This window comes from Neofelis nebulosa, chromosome 8 (assembly GCF_028018385.1).
Source record: "Neofelis nebulosa isolate mNeoNeb1 chromosome 8, mNeoNeb1.pri, whole genome shotgun sequence".
NCBI lineage: Eukaryota > Metazoa > Chordata > Mammalia > Carnivora > Felidae > Neofelis > Neofelis nebulosa.
This window is the reverse complement of record NC_080789.1, coordinates 120,046,453-120,062,075: the sequence shown is the minus strand read 5'-3', so window position 1 is coordinate 120,062,075 and position 15,623 is coordinate 120,046,453. Positions and strand designations below refer to the sequence as shown.

General features: G+C 44.7%; 1 protein-coding gene and 1 long non-coding RNA gene across 2 annotated transcripts in view; one reads left to right on the top strand and one right to left on the bottom strand.

The window, feature by feature from the left end:
• ARHGAP21 (Rho GTPase activating protein 21) overlaps positions 1–9,307 on the bottom strand; it is a 133,180-nt gene extending 123,873 nt beyond the window's left edge. Inside the window, 1 exon segment of the mRNA XM_058681681.1 lies at positions 8,865–9,307. Within this exon segment, the coding sequence (XP_058537664.1) occupies positions 8,865–8,942 (78 nt within the window). The 5' untranslated portion in view covers positions 8,943–9,307.
• A 1,445-nt stretch (positions 9,308–10,752) lies between these two features.
• LOC131483494 (uncharacterized) lies at positions 10,753–15,035 on the top strand. The gene is made up of 2 exons (XR_009247720.1): positions 10,753–11,490; positions 11,726–15,035. It is a non-coding gene; the product is annotated as an uncharacterized LOC131483494 (long non-coding RNA).
• Positions 15,036–15,623: the final 588 nt, after the last annotated feature.

Here is a 15,623-nt window from a genome sequence, read left to right as displayed (position 1 = left end):
AAAATTCTTCTGAATACTGAGCTCAATCAATTGGCTCATCTATCTATCCACTGACCTTAGTTCTGCCCTTCACAGCATACAAAATAAATCTTATCTCTTTTCCATATTACAATCCTTGAAAATAACTTGGTACAGTGCTTTGTAATTTTCTTTTCCTGCACTTACAAAATTGGTAAGATCCACGTATGTGTGTGTGTGTCTAGGTATATGTCTGTCTGTCTGTCTGTCTATCTATCTATCTATCTAGAAAGACACACACACATCCATCTACAGAGACACATAAACACAGAAGGGGTGCCAACCCACACACACACTTCAAAATCTGTGTATAACTTTCGACTCCCCAGAACTCAGCCACTAATAGCCTCCTATTGACTGGAAGCCTTACTGATGACAGAAACAGTCAACTTACACATATTTTGTATATGATATGTATTATATACTGTATTCTTATAATAAAGTAAGCTAGAGAAAAATGTTATTAACAAAATCATAAGGAAGAGAAAATACATTTACAGCACTGTCTTGTCTTTGTCAAAAAATGTCCACATTTTAGACCCACACAGTTCAAATGTCCGTTGTTCAAGGGTCAATTGTATATATCTTCCCTATGGGCAGAGAAGGGTGTCAGTAATATATTACTAAATGGGAAAAAAAAATAAATTGAAAACATTTCCTAAAAGCATTAAAATAAAGAAATGATTTCAACTAGGTGCCCAGAGCATTTCCTTCCCCTCACATTCACTCGGTAGGTAATATGTTTCCAGAAGCCAATATGCAGAATCCAGAGGAGAAAGTAGGTCTCCTTGACCAAGCTAACACAAATTCTTTTAAATACTGAATCTTTATTAGCAAAATGCTGGGGATTATAGATGTCTAGATATCTTGAGGTTAAAACAAAAAAAATGATGCCAATATCCCCAAGATCATAACAGCTAAGACATATCCAGAAGAAATGTAATCATTAGTCCAGCTTTCCATCTATCGACATTCAAGGATACTCTCCACATTGTAAGAAAAAGGAAAAACAAAATGTTCCTAAGAATGTAAGTTCTGTCAAGTTGTATTAAAGATTAAGGCAGTGAACAAGAGTGTAAGTCAAGAGACTATGTCCTCACTAGGTTGTAAGAAGGAAAAAGAAGTTGCAGGATCAGGAGCAGGTCGCGTATGTAGCACTACTCATAATTGTGCCAGATGTGGATCTAGAACAGGGATACACATACAAGAGGGAAAGGCAATAAAAAAACCAATTCTGAATCAAAAACACACCCAATATCAAATAGAAGACTCAACAGCAGCTGGTGTGACTAAGGAAAAGTAAATATGCTCTTTAACTTGCCATCTTTTGGTAGTAATAGCTAGCTCTGGGCTGCCTAAAAAATTTCCCCCAAACAGATGAATATTCAGAAATATCAAATTTGGGCTCTAGATCTATTCTCTTATTCACAAATCTACACAGCAGGATTTCTTGCATAGTAATAGATAACCGGAAAAAAAGAGGACTTACAAAAAACAATTTCCATCACATTTAGTTTCTTTAACCTAAGTACGAGGTAACCAGTTGTCTTTCAGATAATTTTAGAAGTACAAAAGGCCATCTTCCATATTTTTTTTATGAAGTAAACTACTTGCACAATACTCGTTTTTTTAAGAATAAGACAATTTCAACTAAAAAACTATTTTGGTGGGAACAATCCAGAATTAAGCTTTTAAATGGAGATGTCCTCCTACTCCAGACCAATAGAACTTACAGAAGGCTCATAAGATTTAACATATTTAATTCTTTCTGGTCAATTGAAATTAGATAAATAACAGGACAATTTTTAAGCCCACTAACCTTTCGTTTTACTAATCTAATCACATCAACCAGAAAGAAAAACAAGTGCCCACCATATGGTCTTTCTGTAATAGAAGATAGCTGCATTCAATAACAGCATCTGTGCATCTTCAGCGACACTAGCATTGCTCATACTTAAATCACCATGTTGTTAAATATAATAAGATGACAGGTCCCTTCACAGAGCAAAGAACAAAAGAAACTGAATTATCACTTTCATGCTAGATTATCTGACCTGGTCAAAAGGACAGAAATGAAGAAAGGATCAGAGATTATGTAATCAAGGAATAAGGACTTCATAAAATGTTTAGCTTGGAAGAAACGAATGCTAAGGAACACGAACAATGTGTGGAGAAATCTTCTTTTGACCGGGGTACTCATTTGTTGATGGCCTGTATCTAGTTATGTGTCCCACTCAATACAGCCAAATCCGGACTCCTGCGGAAATGTCCCTCCGTACTTGCTGTTGGCGACTGCTGCCATTCTTAATTCTGACAGGCTTTACCTTTAATCCCAACCTGCAGCACAAAGCTTTTGACACACAATGATATTCTGACATCTAGACTCAGGTATACAAAGGAACACATGTTTAAATAACAGTGTTAGATTACATGGTACTACAACTAGCCTAGAGTGAATCCTAGGCCTCCACTGGAAAAGAACACATGCTTTAAAAAAAAAAAAAAAAAAAAAAAAAAAAATTAAGTACTGTTTTGAGTAGTGTGAATCCTTTTTAAAAAGTATTTAAGTATTACTTTAAGCAGTGTAGGTTTCCTAGAAACCAAATTTTCGCAAGACTAGTAACGTATTGCTTATTTTTTAAAATCTGTAAATGGTGTCTTCTTATTGCAGTTTTGGAATTAGGCAACAAAAAAAAAATACAAAAATAATATCACTCCAAATTCTCATCGTCTAGAACTAACAAGTGCTAACATTTTGTCATAGTCAATGTTGTGAACAATTTTAACTTACAATGAAAAGTCTGATATGAACAATATTTAATAAAGAGCATTAATACATTGGCCATTCATTTTAAGAAAAAAAAGATCACCAATACAGACATATTATCTTTTTATAGTTTTCCCACCAGCCTGATTCCCCATCCACCAGTCTATTAATTACCATTATCTCACCTCTTAGTGCAAATCATTTCATTCATTTCTGCTGCACACTGTCTGGGTTACTGTTACTTGGATACCAGCTTCCCAAAGGAAAGGTGCAAAGAAAAAAGGCACCAAAAATGTGAACAGCAGTTGGTCCTAACGGAAATGGAGGTCTCAGAGACAAAACACCCTACACACTTCTGTCTCATCTAAATTAAGCATTCACATGTTATGTACCCATAGATAAACTCAAAAACACTTGGGAATTTTTCTTAAGTCTTGATTCACTCGTTCATTCGCTCATTGGAAAAAAAAAAATGTCTGTGGGCCTATAATGTGCAAGGCATCGTTCTAGGCACGGAAAATACAACGTGAACGAAACAAACTGCACTGAACACATTCTAGATGTACGATCTGTCCAAATAAATAGGCAAAATCAGATGGATAAGCTATGTCAGAGGGAGATGAAGCGATAGGGGAGCAAAATACAACAAGGAAGGAGGGATGGTCGTGTCATGGAACAGGGGAGAGGCCTTCACTAAACCTAACTAACGGTCAGCAAAGGCGACACTCAGGTGACCTCAAGGCAAAACCTGAAGGAGACAAGGAAACGAGCCATGCAGAGGCCTGAGTGGGGAGAGTGTTCCACATGGAGGGCATGGCTAGTGGGAAGGCTCTGGGGAATGCCATGCCCAGTGTGTATATACAAGAGTCCAGAAGGGCTAGTACAGAGGGAGGACAGTGGAAGTAGCAAGAGGTGAGATCAGGGAGGTGGGAGGGCAGACTGGGACTGTGCATGGAAGAACTTCGGCTTTTAACCCTGAGGGAAATGAGAGGCCATCAGAGGAATAGGAGCAGAGGAGTGACCCTCTGATGTACAGAGAGACGGTACCGTCCCCTCTGGTCTGGTTACCGTGTGGAGAACAGACTCCAAGCTGGAAAGCACTGAAGCTGAGAAACAGGCAACCCAATTTGCAAGGTATGCATGAGGGAGGCCAAAGATCACTCCAAGAAGCCTGACCTGGAAGGTGGGAGTGCCAGGGCTTGAGAGGAGGAGAAAACTGGGAAGGTGGGCAGGAGTGGTTTTCGACATGTCTCTTTACTATCTATCCAAGAAGAGACAGAGTGGCCAAGTGAATGCAGGAATCTGAATTCAAACAGGGGTCGAGACACACACACACACACACACACACACACACACACACACTCTCTCTCATAGGTGTATATATGAATTATCAGTATATACTTGATACTTAAAACCAAAGTGCTAACCATCACACCATGGAACCCCACTTGATATTTAAAATCATAAAACAGGGTCACCTGGGTGATTCAATCTGTTAAACATCTGACTCTTGGTTTCAGCTCAGGTCATGATCTCACGGTTTCACGGTTTGACTCTGATGCTTGGGATTCTCTCTCCCTCTCTCTATGCCCCTCCCCCACTCGCGCTGTCTCTCTCTCTCAAAATCAATAAATAAACTTAAAAAAAAAACACTTTTAATAATAAGTAAAACCATAAAATTGAGCACAGAGAGAAGAAAAGAGGGCCAAACTGAGCCCTGCTGTAGATGAAGATTTAGCAGGCCAGAAAGTTGAGGAAACTTCAGGGACTGAGAAGGAGGGATCAGTGAGGCAGGCAGATCATCAAGACAGTACAATACACTGGACTCAAAGTGAACTCTGAATAAAAATTAAAGCCTTTCCTATGTATTCATTCATTAAGTCCACAATATTTATTAAGCACCTACTATGAGCCAGACACAGTAGAAACACACATGGCACCTGCTCCTATGGAGGTTGCAGTCCAGGGGGGAATAGACACAAACAAACACGTAAGGACTATTCCTGAGAAAGTACAGGGTGTTTGGGGGATATTGCACTGGGGGCCACTAATCCAGCCTGGGAGGAACAGGAAAGGCTTTCCCGATGAAGTGAAATTGAAGAAAAGACCAGAATGATGAGTCAAAATCAGGCATGGAGGGGTGGCAGGTGGAGGAGGGGGAGCTGGAGGGAAGGGTGAAAGAAAACAGCATTTGTGAGGGCCCAAAGCAGAGAGACTTGTGTTGCCCCAGCGGACCTGACAGCAGTTCAGTACTGAAGTGTAGGAAGAGGTGACATATGACAGGAGAAGGGCTGGACAGGTGCCTTTCTTCCAAAGGCAGTGGGAAGCCCGAAAACTGTTTTCTACAGGGGAACGTTGAGGAGGAGCACTCTGACGACTGCACGGGCAGAGCGTTGGCTGGTGACAAGGCTGGGAAACCGGGAGAGGAGTTCGGAAGTGAGAAGCCACTGACCTGAACTCGGGTAGTGGCGGTGGGATTTGGAATGCAGACTCCACAGGACTTTGGATAGGAGCAATGAGGAGAGAGAAGGGTCAAGGGTGCTAACCTGGTCTTTGATGGGGACAGATAAGGAGGTGGCGTTGCTACTCACAGAAAGAAGGAACTCAGCAAGAGGAGTCAAATTTGTTAAATTTGAAATGCCTTTGGGCATTTTTTTGGATTAAAAAAAAAACTGGTAAAGAGGCAAAAGGTTCCATAGGTCTGAAGATCAACTATGAAACCTGGGATTGAGCTGTAAGTTTAGAATCACCAGCATGCAGAATAAAGCCATGGGAGAGTGTAAAATGAAACCCAGGGAGAAAAGAGAGGAGTAGAGGAATGGCAAGAGCCTGGCTCTAGGTAAAGCCAACATGAAAGGGGCAGCAGAGGAAGAAGAAGCAGAGGGAGGAAGGGACAGAGACAGAGAACAGGAGAGCACCTGAGAAGGAACGAGGGGGTCTGGGATCGAAGCAAAGTGCACAGGTATTCCAGAAAGAACAGCAAAAGGATGAACTCTCGTGAGTTCATACACAGGAAAATGCCTTCCTGTATCATTTACACCATTCCAAAATCAACCAACCATTGTCTTTCATCAGCTATGATACACTGTAGTCACAGGATAATCTCAGGCTGGATGAATAAGCACGCCATAAAATGAAAGAAATTAATTAGCATTAGTAAATAAGCCTGTCTTGATAACAGGCAGTGAAAAGTGCTAAAAATTCTATCGCTGGGCAACACGAGGGCCTACAGACAGAGTGAAATAAATATGAGAAATAGGAAAAATAACGTGCTCTAAAAAGCTGAGGAAAAAGTTTTTGCCTTTGGTTTAAAAAAAAAAAAAAAAGCAAGCTGGACCCTAAAGGATGAGCTCTATAGGGTATGAAAGGGGTGATCAGATCACCAAATCTAAACTAAGTGATTCTGTAAGCAAAGCTCCTCAAGGCTGGCTGTCAGAACACTTCACAGATGAGGCTGTACACACACACACACACACACACACACCAAAGCACACTTAGCCGGCTCAGAGTGCAGGAAACCATATTTTCAGATATCTAAAGTATTTAATTCTGTATGAAGAGAACTGTGCTATCCTTACCGCACAATCCTTAAATACATTCTACGAAATTGTCACAATTCATTATTTGAAGAGGACTGTTATTTGTTTGGTTTTTAACCTTCTGATATATTCTTGGGGAGTGGTGCTTACATTTATTCATGTATCAACACAATTAGATTCTAATACAGAAGATGAACAAGAAGTTTCTGAATGTTTTCCAACAAAGCAATAGACCTTATCTATAAAAAGTGGAGTTAGCTAATTAGATAAATCCTGAATCAGAGATTTCTATTAATTCACTGCATCGATTTCTCCTGTCCTGCACAGTTAAGTTTCTTGGATGATCAACAGCATCGATATTAAGACATATATGCTCATCTCTTTTTAGGTTAAAACACATACCAATTTACGATTCAAACACACATTTAGGAACATAGCTATCAGTTTCTAAAATTTTTTAAAGAATGACAGTATTACTTCAGAATGTAATACTTCTAATAAAATTAAACACAAAAATTAATTGCAGTGTCAAAGACTTAAATTATCTATCAACCCAAAGTATTCCAGTGGCAAGTCTCATTTTATTACTAATAAATATGAGATTTAACATGCTTCAGAAGTATCAATGAGAGCTAAATACACAACAATGAAACAGGCAATAATTACTCCTTACCCTGAGATTTTAAGATGCTGTCTGATAGCATATAGCCCCTTTATTTCTATTTCTCATAGAATGTAAGCTATATACCTATTCTTTAAAAACCCAAACAATATTATAGCTTAACACCAAACTCAAGTTCTGTGTATAACCTTTAAATGAGCAAAATACAGGCAATGTAATGTTTTCTTGTTTCCCAAACTAGAAATAATGTGGCCATCCCAGCAGTAACATCCAAATGAAAACAAATTTCACAGTCCTTAAAAAAATACATAACTGTCAGTGTTAACATAAGCCAAGTTTGCAACTGGAAACATTGCTTTCTAGCCAAGGACAAGATGTGTCTATTAGAAATTCTTGGTTTCAGGACAACCCTTAACTGACAAAAAAAGAAAATCAAATAACATTAGTTCTTGCAAATATAATGCAAATAGCATGCTAATTAAAGTATTCACAAGACAATGACAAATAAGGCTTTGGGACCACAGTACATATTATTATGTAACTACAATACACATTAAGCAATCACCAAAGTTGTAGGGAGGCCTTCCAAAAGGAGTTATTATGGTTTACCATGATCAGAGGATTGTGGTGTTATACTTAATCACATTTTACCTGCAAGCAGGTGTTTACAGGTGTCAAAAAGTAAAACACTGGTCCTAACTGCAAACCTACAGTTCTAACAAGTTGTGCAGTAATGGCATACTGTGCCTACCTCCCTGTATTTTCTGCATAAACTTTCTAATCCAGTATGAAGTCAGATATAGGAAGCAAGTTCTTCTGCATGCTTTAAACACAAAAATTTACCCTGACTCATTTTTACTAAAATGCCAAAACTCACACACTCAGAACTAGAACCTGTGGCCATAAAGTTAAAATTTAACACTTGCAAAGCACAAATGACAGAATGAGAGCAAAGGCTCTTTGGGGGATGTTACTGTTATGTATCCCATCTGTCAATAAAAATAGAGACGGCTCAAAAGTAAAGTTTAAAATTCAGCGCATTTAGCAAGCAAATTACAGAAATCCCCAATAACCAAGTAAACACAATATAGTCATTACAGAGCTCCAAACATGAAGAGAAAAAAGAATACGAGAGGCAACGGGGTACATGGGTGTAATAAATCAATGGATTTTCTGATTTCTGTCCTGCCTGCTCCAAAAAATTTCAGGAAGCCTGGCACAGAATCTTCTGAGCCCTTCCAGAGGCGATGGGCTAAAGGCGATGCAAGCCACCTGACCCCCGGGGCGGCTCACAGAACTTCTGAGCAGTGAAAGGCAGGCATAAATAAAAGGACAGCAAAGGCAGGAGATTTTTCGGGGAGTTGGAGTTACAACTCTATAAATCTTTTTTTTCCAAGGCTGTGCTTAAACTGTCCATGGGGAAAGACCTGTTTTTCTACCCAGAACAGAGGTCCACACCAACGGTAAGCCAGAATACCCATCAAAGCCAAAGTGAGACTGAGGTCCCGTGGCAACAAGCGTCACCAGCTCCCCTCGCTCCACCTCTGAGGGCAAATCTTGGCGACGGACACACGAAAATGCACAAAGGCACCCCGTAAGCAGCCCAACTCCAAAACTGCTGGAGGACGGGGACTGAAGGAAAAGACACCCGTCAAAGTATTCCCAGCCACCTCCAAGGGGAGAATTCCCAAGTCTGAGGTGATGGGGCATGATGGGGCATTTCAAAATGAGGAAACCCTTCTTGCAGAAGAATGGCTGGAAGTTCCTGGAAACAAAAATGGGCAAGGCTGCACCGCCCTAGGGTCAAGCGGGGGCGTTCCCACAAACCAGTCCAAAAGGGCCCAAAGCCTGTCAGCTGACCCCCCAGCCAGCAGGACACCCCGTGGCCAGTGGCCCAAGATGCTGCCTCTGCACTTACCTCACACGTGGGGGACCCACAGGCCTTGAGCTTGTCACCATCTCCCTCCGGTAGCCCAGTCCGACGTGTGGCCATCATTTCATTTCAAATGACAAAGAAGGGACCAACCCTTTGGAGTCCACATTGGGGGGAGGAATGCTACCACACACCAAAAAGGGAAGAATTCCACACCAGGCTCCCGGAGGTGCAGGGCTGGTGAAACAAGTAACGTGCCAGGGAATGAAATGTTTTGATGAAGCCCCTTCAAAACGCCCCGATGATTTATTTCTCCGGACTTCAACTGACTTCACCGTCTTCGTCCATTTCTCAAGACTTGAAAAACAAAGACGATGGGTCTTCTCGGCAGCTAACGAGGCCAACTGCAGACCGCGGTCCCCCTCCTCCTCGGCGTGACTCCCAGACCAGGAGGAATCCGAGTGGGTCTCGAAGGCTGGAACGTCAGCTCCCAGAGAGATCTCTCCTGGAACAGGGAATGGTTACAAGGGCATGAACTTTCTCCAGACGCTGACCTTAGCCTTGCCACATGTCTACACCAAGTTCGCCTTTCCACCACTTGGAAAGATTATTCGGTCCACGCTGATGGACCTCACGCACGAAAGAGGAAATAATCCTCCTAGAGAAAATTGTCCTGATTTCCTATAAATCAGGAAAAAGAGAGAGAGAGAGGGAGAGAGGGAAGCCTCAGAACTGCACGGTGGTTGCGTCAAACACGCCTGGTTGGTGTGCAGCCTTCAAGAAAGAATTTCCCTTTTCTCCAAGTGCATTTTCATCAGTGTGTTTTCTGGGCAGAAGAGAGAGTGTCTACGCTCTCCGGCATCACCCAGACACTTAGGCGTAGCGGAAGTTTTCTCCCCACGAGATGAAAATGGAATAATACTTTTCACAACCCCTGCTCGCTCCTCTCCACCACCCCCCAAAAAAACAAAAACAAAAAGCCAGCCTCGGAGGCCGGCAGCGCTGGCTCGGCCGGCGTTTGCAGGCGAGCCCGGGGAGCCTGGGCGCCCGCTCCCGGCGCCCCCGCGCCCCGAGGCTGCCCCGGAGGAGGCGGCTGTTTTGCTTGGCCCGCGGCGGGGCTGGGTGGGGAGGTGTGCGCGGCCGCGGGTGGGACTCGGGAGCAGCTCCGTTTCAGGGACATTATTCCGGAGCGACAGAAACGAAGCCGCAGCCCGGGCAACTTTTATTTACTTGCTTCTCCCCAAACTACCATTCGACGCTATCTTTCCCCTTCCCTGGGGCCACCTAGGGAAGAGAGAAAAAAAAAAAAAAAAGAGGAAAAAGAAAACCACCACCCACCTACCACGATTTCCTCCGCCCCTTCCAGAGGCGGGTCGGTGATCTCGATCTCCCGGGAAGGGCGGCCCAAATATGTACTTTTAAAAAGGTGTCGGGAGACCCGGGGGAAAGACAAAAAAACAAACAAAAAAAAAAACCCCAAACAAACAAACAAACAAACAAAAAAACAAACAGAGGGCTTACCCTTCCCAGCCCGCCTGGCCCAGCTTGCGCGGCGCGGCAGCGAGCAGGAGCGGGGACGCGGGCCGGGCGCCGGGCCCGGCCGGGACGCGCTAGGCCGCAGGCTCGGTTAATATTCATGAGCGGACGGGAGGCGCCCCTCCTCCACGGCCGGCCGGCCGGACCCCGGCGCCCGCCGCCGGCCTTTGTGCCCTTCCCTCCTTCCTCCGGCCCTCCCTCGCTCCGCACACGCGGGCGCGGCCCCTCCGCCCCCGCCGGGCGCCCGCCGCGGACTCCCTCCGGCCCCGCGCCAGCGCCGGGCGGGGTGGCCTGAGGTGGCGGGAAGGGAGGGAGCCCGCGGCGAGCCGGGCTCTCCACACCCGCCCGCGGGCGCTGCGCCCTGTCGGCTACGGCGGAAAGTAAAACAGACACGCACCGGAGAAAGCGGGGCGAGAGGATCCGCTCAGGGCTGGCCGGCCCCAGGCAGCGCGCCCCGCACGCCCGGAGCGAGCCGGACGGCGCGGGAAGACGATCCGGCGCTGCCCGCCCGCCGCCGCGCTCCGAGGCCGCCGCCCCCGGCCGGCCGCTCCCAGGCACCGCCGCGACCTGCCCCGGCCGGCCCCGGGCTCTCGGCCGCCGCGGGAGGGCGTGGGGCGGGGCGGCGGCCGCCGGACTCTCCCCTCGCCTCGCCGGGCCGGGCCGGGGCCGCGCTCGGGCGCCCGCGATCGCCAAGTGACAGAAGTGCCTCGCTCCGCTGCCGCGCCGAGCTGTTTCCCGGGGGCGGATTTCTCGCTTCTTCCTCCCTGGATCCACCTCCTCCCACTCCACCTCCTTCCCCTCCCCTCCCCAGGGGAGGCTCTGAGGCTGAATATTTTCTGTCTTGAATAATACGGTCCCGGGAACCGACGCCGGAGAAGGGGGATTAGCCGGGGTAGGGGGTACTCACTCCAACCCCCTCCCAAGGCGTCTCCGACCTGCAAGCCCTCACTGCCCCCCACCCCGCCCCGCTCGCCAACACCCCTCCCAGAAACCAGGCTCACACAAAACCTTCCCTGCCTTCTCCTGTCTCCCGAGGGCAGAGCGGGAGCGGCCAGGAGCCGAGGTTTCTACTGGGGAAGACTCGGTGCTTGGCGTCAGGGGCGTCAGGGACAATTCTATGACTGGATTCGCGAATGTAAGGGGTCACAGGTCCCACCCAGACTGCGAGGAACACATCTTGGCGAATCTTTGCCCCCCCCCCTTTTTTTTTTGCTGCGGGAGGGGAAAGAACCAGAGATGCGACGTGTGACTTCAAGATAATACGGGAGTGTCCTTTTCACGCCCAACAGCAAAATTGCTTCTCCTGTTGGGGGAAGGGGGTCGCAGCGAGGCGTGGTTCATTCAATTATTTTTCCTTCTTAAATCTGCAGACAGCTGAATGAAGCCGGCGTGGCTAGCGGAACTGAGGAAAAGGTGGCTGCGCCGCTCCACTCCACAGGTCAGAGCCGCTCCGGGGACCGAGCGCCACCGCCGCCCCTCCCCACCCAATTCCGGGGCCTGCCTCAGACTGCAGGCGGCTGGCTCCGCCCCGCCGCGCCTCACAACATCTCCCGCTGCAAATGGCCCAATCGGGAGACGCGAGGAGAAAACAAGAGCCAATCAGACGCTGCTGACTCAGGCTTCCCTCCACCCTTGGCCCCTCCCCCGGTAGGAAAAGCCACCGCCCCTCTGTCTCCCCTTCCCACCCCCTCACCCCCCCGGGAGGTGGCTCACCGGCTCCAGTCCCCGTCCGGCTGGAGTGGGGTAGCCCGCTGAGGTGGCGGCGTTTGTCACCTTGTCACCCTCATCCTCGCCCCCTCCCAGACACACCCCTTCTCCCTTTCCCAGTCCTCCTGCTGGTGCTGTTGAGGGTCATTTGTATCCTCACACCGGCAGGGGACCACCAGCTATTGTGTCTGATCAGCTGCCACCACCATCCTGAGGGAAAAGAACAAAACCAAGAAGCTATGTGATCTGCTTACCTTTTCCTTCTTTCTTAACCACTCTATCCCCTGAGATTTTAAGACGCCTCCCCATCCCCTGCTCCCTGCCCGCCGCCAGGGGTCCTGTTTCTTGATTTGGGCGGGATGGGAGGTGGGGGGGCCACCACTCCCTGGAGCCTGAATACCTGTGCCTTAGTTTTTAATATTCCTCAGAGTGGAAGGTGACAAACATTTAGAATATACAACTAAATCCTCGGCCTCAATTAGAGGAAAGACTTTGACTGGATCATCTTTATATGGCCATGAAATTTGCATGTTCGTGACAGCCCCTGACAAAACTAGTCAGCCAATAACAAAGAAAGGAAAAAAAAAAAAGAATAAAATAGAGGGGATGCCTGCCAGTCATTTGGTAATTTACTGAATAGCCCACTGGGCTATAGCAGTATCCAGTTCTAGATACTGTTGAGTGAATTAACAAGAAGTGAATAGAAATGCAGGGTTCAAGTAGCGTACCTCTAGTGGGCTTATAGAATATGTCCAGAAAGGGAAAACAATTTCAAGCACAAAACAGCTCTTTACAAATGCAAATGTGCATGCATGGAGTACTTCACCGCTGAGGACATCTAGGGTTAAGATTTTTGCAATGGAAATTTTCATAAATGTTGATTTTGAAAAAGATTTTCAGTTTGGTAAAGGAGAGTAAATATTGGCCATGGAAGGAGACATGAAAAGGAGGTTAACCCATTTTAGGAAGTGTGGAAAAATAACATAACCTACAAAGACATTTCTATAAGAGGTAAATGGAAGCATCCAGATCACAGTCTGGCTCCATCATTTACCTTGTGACTTAAGGCAGATTATTATTTATGTGTCCGAGTACTAGAGCTATCAAGTAATAAGAGTGCTTGCCATCTATAAAGCACTGCCTCTGTGCTGGGTATTCCTTCAAGAGCTTTGCACACAATGTAAGGAGATAGCTGTGTGACAGAGCCAGGATTAAGCCCAGGAGATGGGCTCCAGAGTCCGTGCTTTTCTCCACAACACTGTACTACAACACGATACTCCAACATGGTTTTTCATAATCATAACAACAATATTAACTAACACTTACTTAGCTTATTATGCGCTAATTAGTATGCTTTGTGGGTAACTAATTTAATCTCACCTCTGGGTTAGGCATGATGATGATGTTCCGTATTGAGGAATGTTTTTAAGAGCCATTATGATAAGTTACTGTTATATGTATATTATTTCTGTTAGGATAGGAATGATCATGATGTTCTAAAAATTTGGGAATGTTTTTGAGAACCAGTGTGATAAATTGCTATCATATGTATCTGTGCGTTAGGCTATCCGGATGGACAGGGACAGTAGCACAGAACTAAGAGTTGGGAAACCTGGGTCCTAGTCCTTTCCTGGGACCTCCGAGTAGGACATCACCTTTCCTAGCGAGCTGGGCTGTTGAGAGTGTCGAGTGACATAATACATGTGAAGGGACTTTCAAAATGTAAAAACATTATTCTGATTACATTATTTGTCTTATTATAAAGCAGGTGTTTATCCTGTCTCCCCGACTGGGAACCCTACTCTTTATAACATTTTGTTGTTATGTATTAGGAACATTTTAACCCAGTTAAAAATTAGGCCAATTCCTTTCTTGAAGGCATGAGCAATAATAGTATTTTATTAACTGTTTGAGCTCTCATTTAGATGCATTCCAAGCAGACCACTGTGGACACTCTCTGGGCGTCTATAAAGTGGCAGCCATCAGCCAGTCATTCGCCATGCCAAAGGTGTAACTGGTGGAGAATGTAAACCCTTGGAGTTCCCTTCAGCTGCCCATCTTGGGCATTTCACTCATTAACACCTCCACCAGAGGGAGGGCAAGAGAAAGGAAAAGGAGCCAAACTTCCATCCTGCGGCTACTTGTTAACTGCTCCAGTGAGAGATTTGGTGAAACAATGAGTTTGGGGATCACTCTAACTGAAAGGAGATTTGGAACTAACTGTGGGTTTCACAGTTGATATCTTGATAGTTTTCTTTACCCTAAATACAATGGATAAGCAAGAGCTAACAGTAATTCCACCTTTGTTTTACTTTGGAAGGCTAATATTTTCCTCTTTTGTGCAAAGCCAATTAATAATCTAGCTTCTTAGAAATTTCCACAGCTATATTAATAATAACTACCAGACGGTCTTGTACACTATAATTCTGACAATGTAGGCAAGACATTTTTAAATGTGGGAACTATATCCTTAAAATGTAACTTTTGACTTTGTTAATGACACAATAATATTGTTTTGGTGAACCACAATCAAGGAAAAATGTCGGAGCCAGAAATAGAGCCAAGTGTCTTAACCTCTGGTCTAATGTCATTCTGTTATAAACTATGGATGATTTCTACTCTGAATATAGAAGCTGGCAATTCTAAGAGGCACAAGTGTTTGCCATTGAATTCCACAGATGAAATGTGTAATTTGGGATGAAGCATTTGCAAAACTATGTGTCTGAGGTAGTTAAGACCAATGGCTCTCAGAAGAGTGAGCATTTTTTTTTTTTTTTTTTTTGGTTTTAGGACAATGCTGTAGACTTCTTTTTCATACAATACTAAAAAGATAAGTTACCTGCTAATATTTCCTTGAAAAGGCCTTTGATGTTGAACTGAATAGCTCCAGAAAGCCCACCTCTCTAGCAAAGCATTCACTACTGTAATCAAAAGAAGGGAGTGATTTTCCACAATAAATAATTTCTAAGATTCTTCTTCCGTCATCACCTCTTTTACATTAGTGATGTAAATGATTTACTAATTTAATGTTCTTCATTGGCGAGATATATGACATTATTTCTGGCCTCATGATTACTATCATCAATTACTAATTTCGAATCTAAAGGATAGACACGATTTAACTCAATGCGTACAGTACCTAGCAAAGTGCCGCACGCAATAGGTATTTTTGAATAATTTCTCTGCCCTCAGCTTTGTGGTTTCTTTTTCCTCTAAACTAGTGCTCTCCTTGGGTTTTTCTTTTTGGTTTGTTTGTTGCTGTTAATTAGCTCCTTGATCATAAACAATCTTTTATTATTTAACGGTAACTGAATTTTGTCTCCTTTTCTATCTGCACTATAAACTTCTGTAGGGAAGATTCCTGGGGCTTTTACTTCTCTTCAGGCCCCCATAATGCCTACTGCAGCTTTTGCACATAGTAATCACTTCAAAATTATTCAAGAATGGAATGATGATTGTTTCACTGTTATTCAGAAATATTTATACCTCAAGAAATTCCTGGCTGACCAACAACTCTCCAGAGTGGAGGAAGATATGTGTATATATGTCTGTGTGCATATG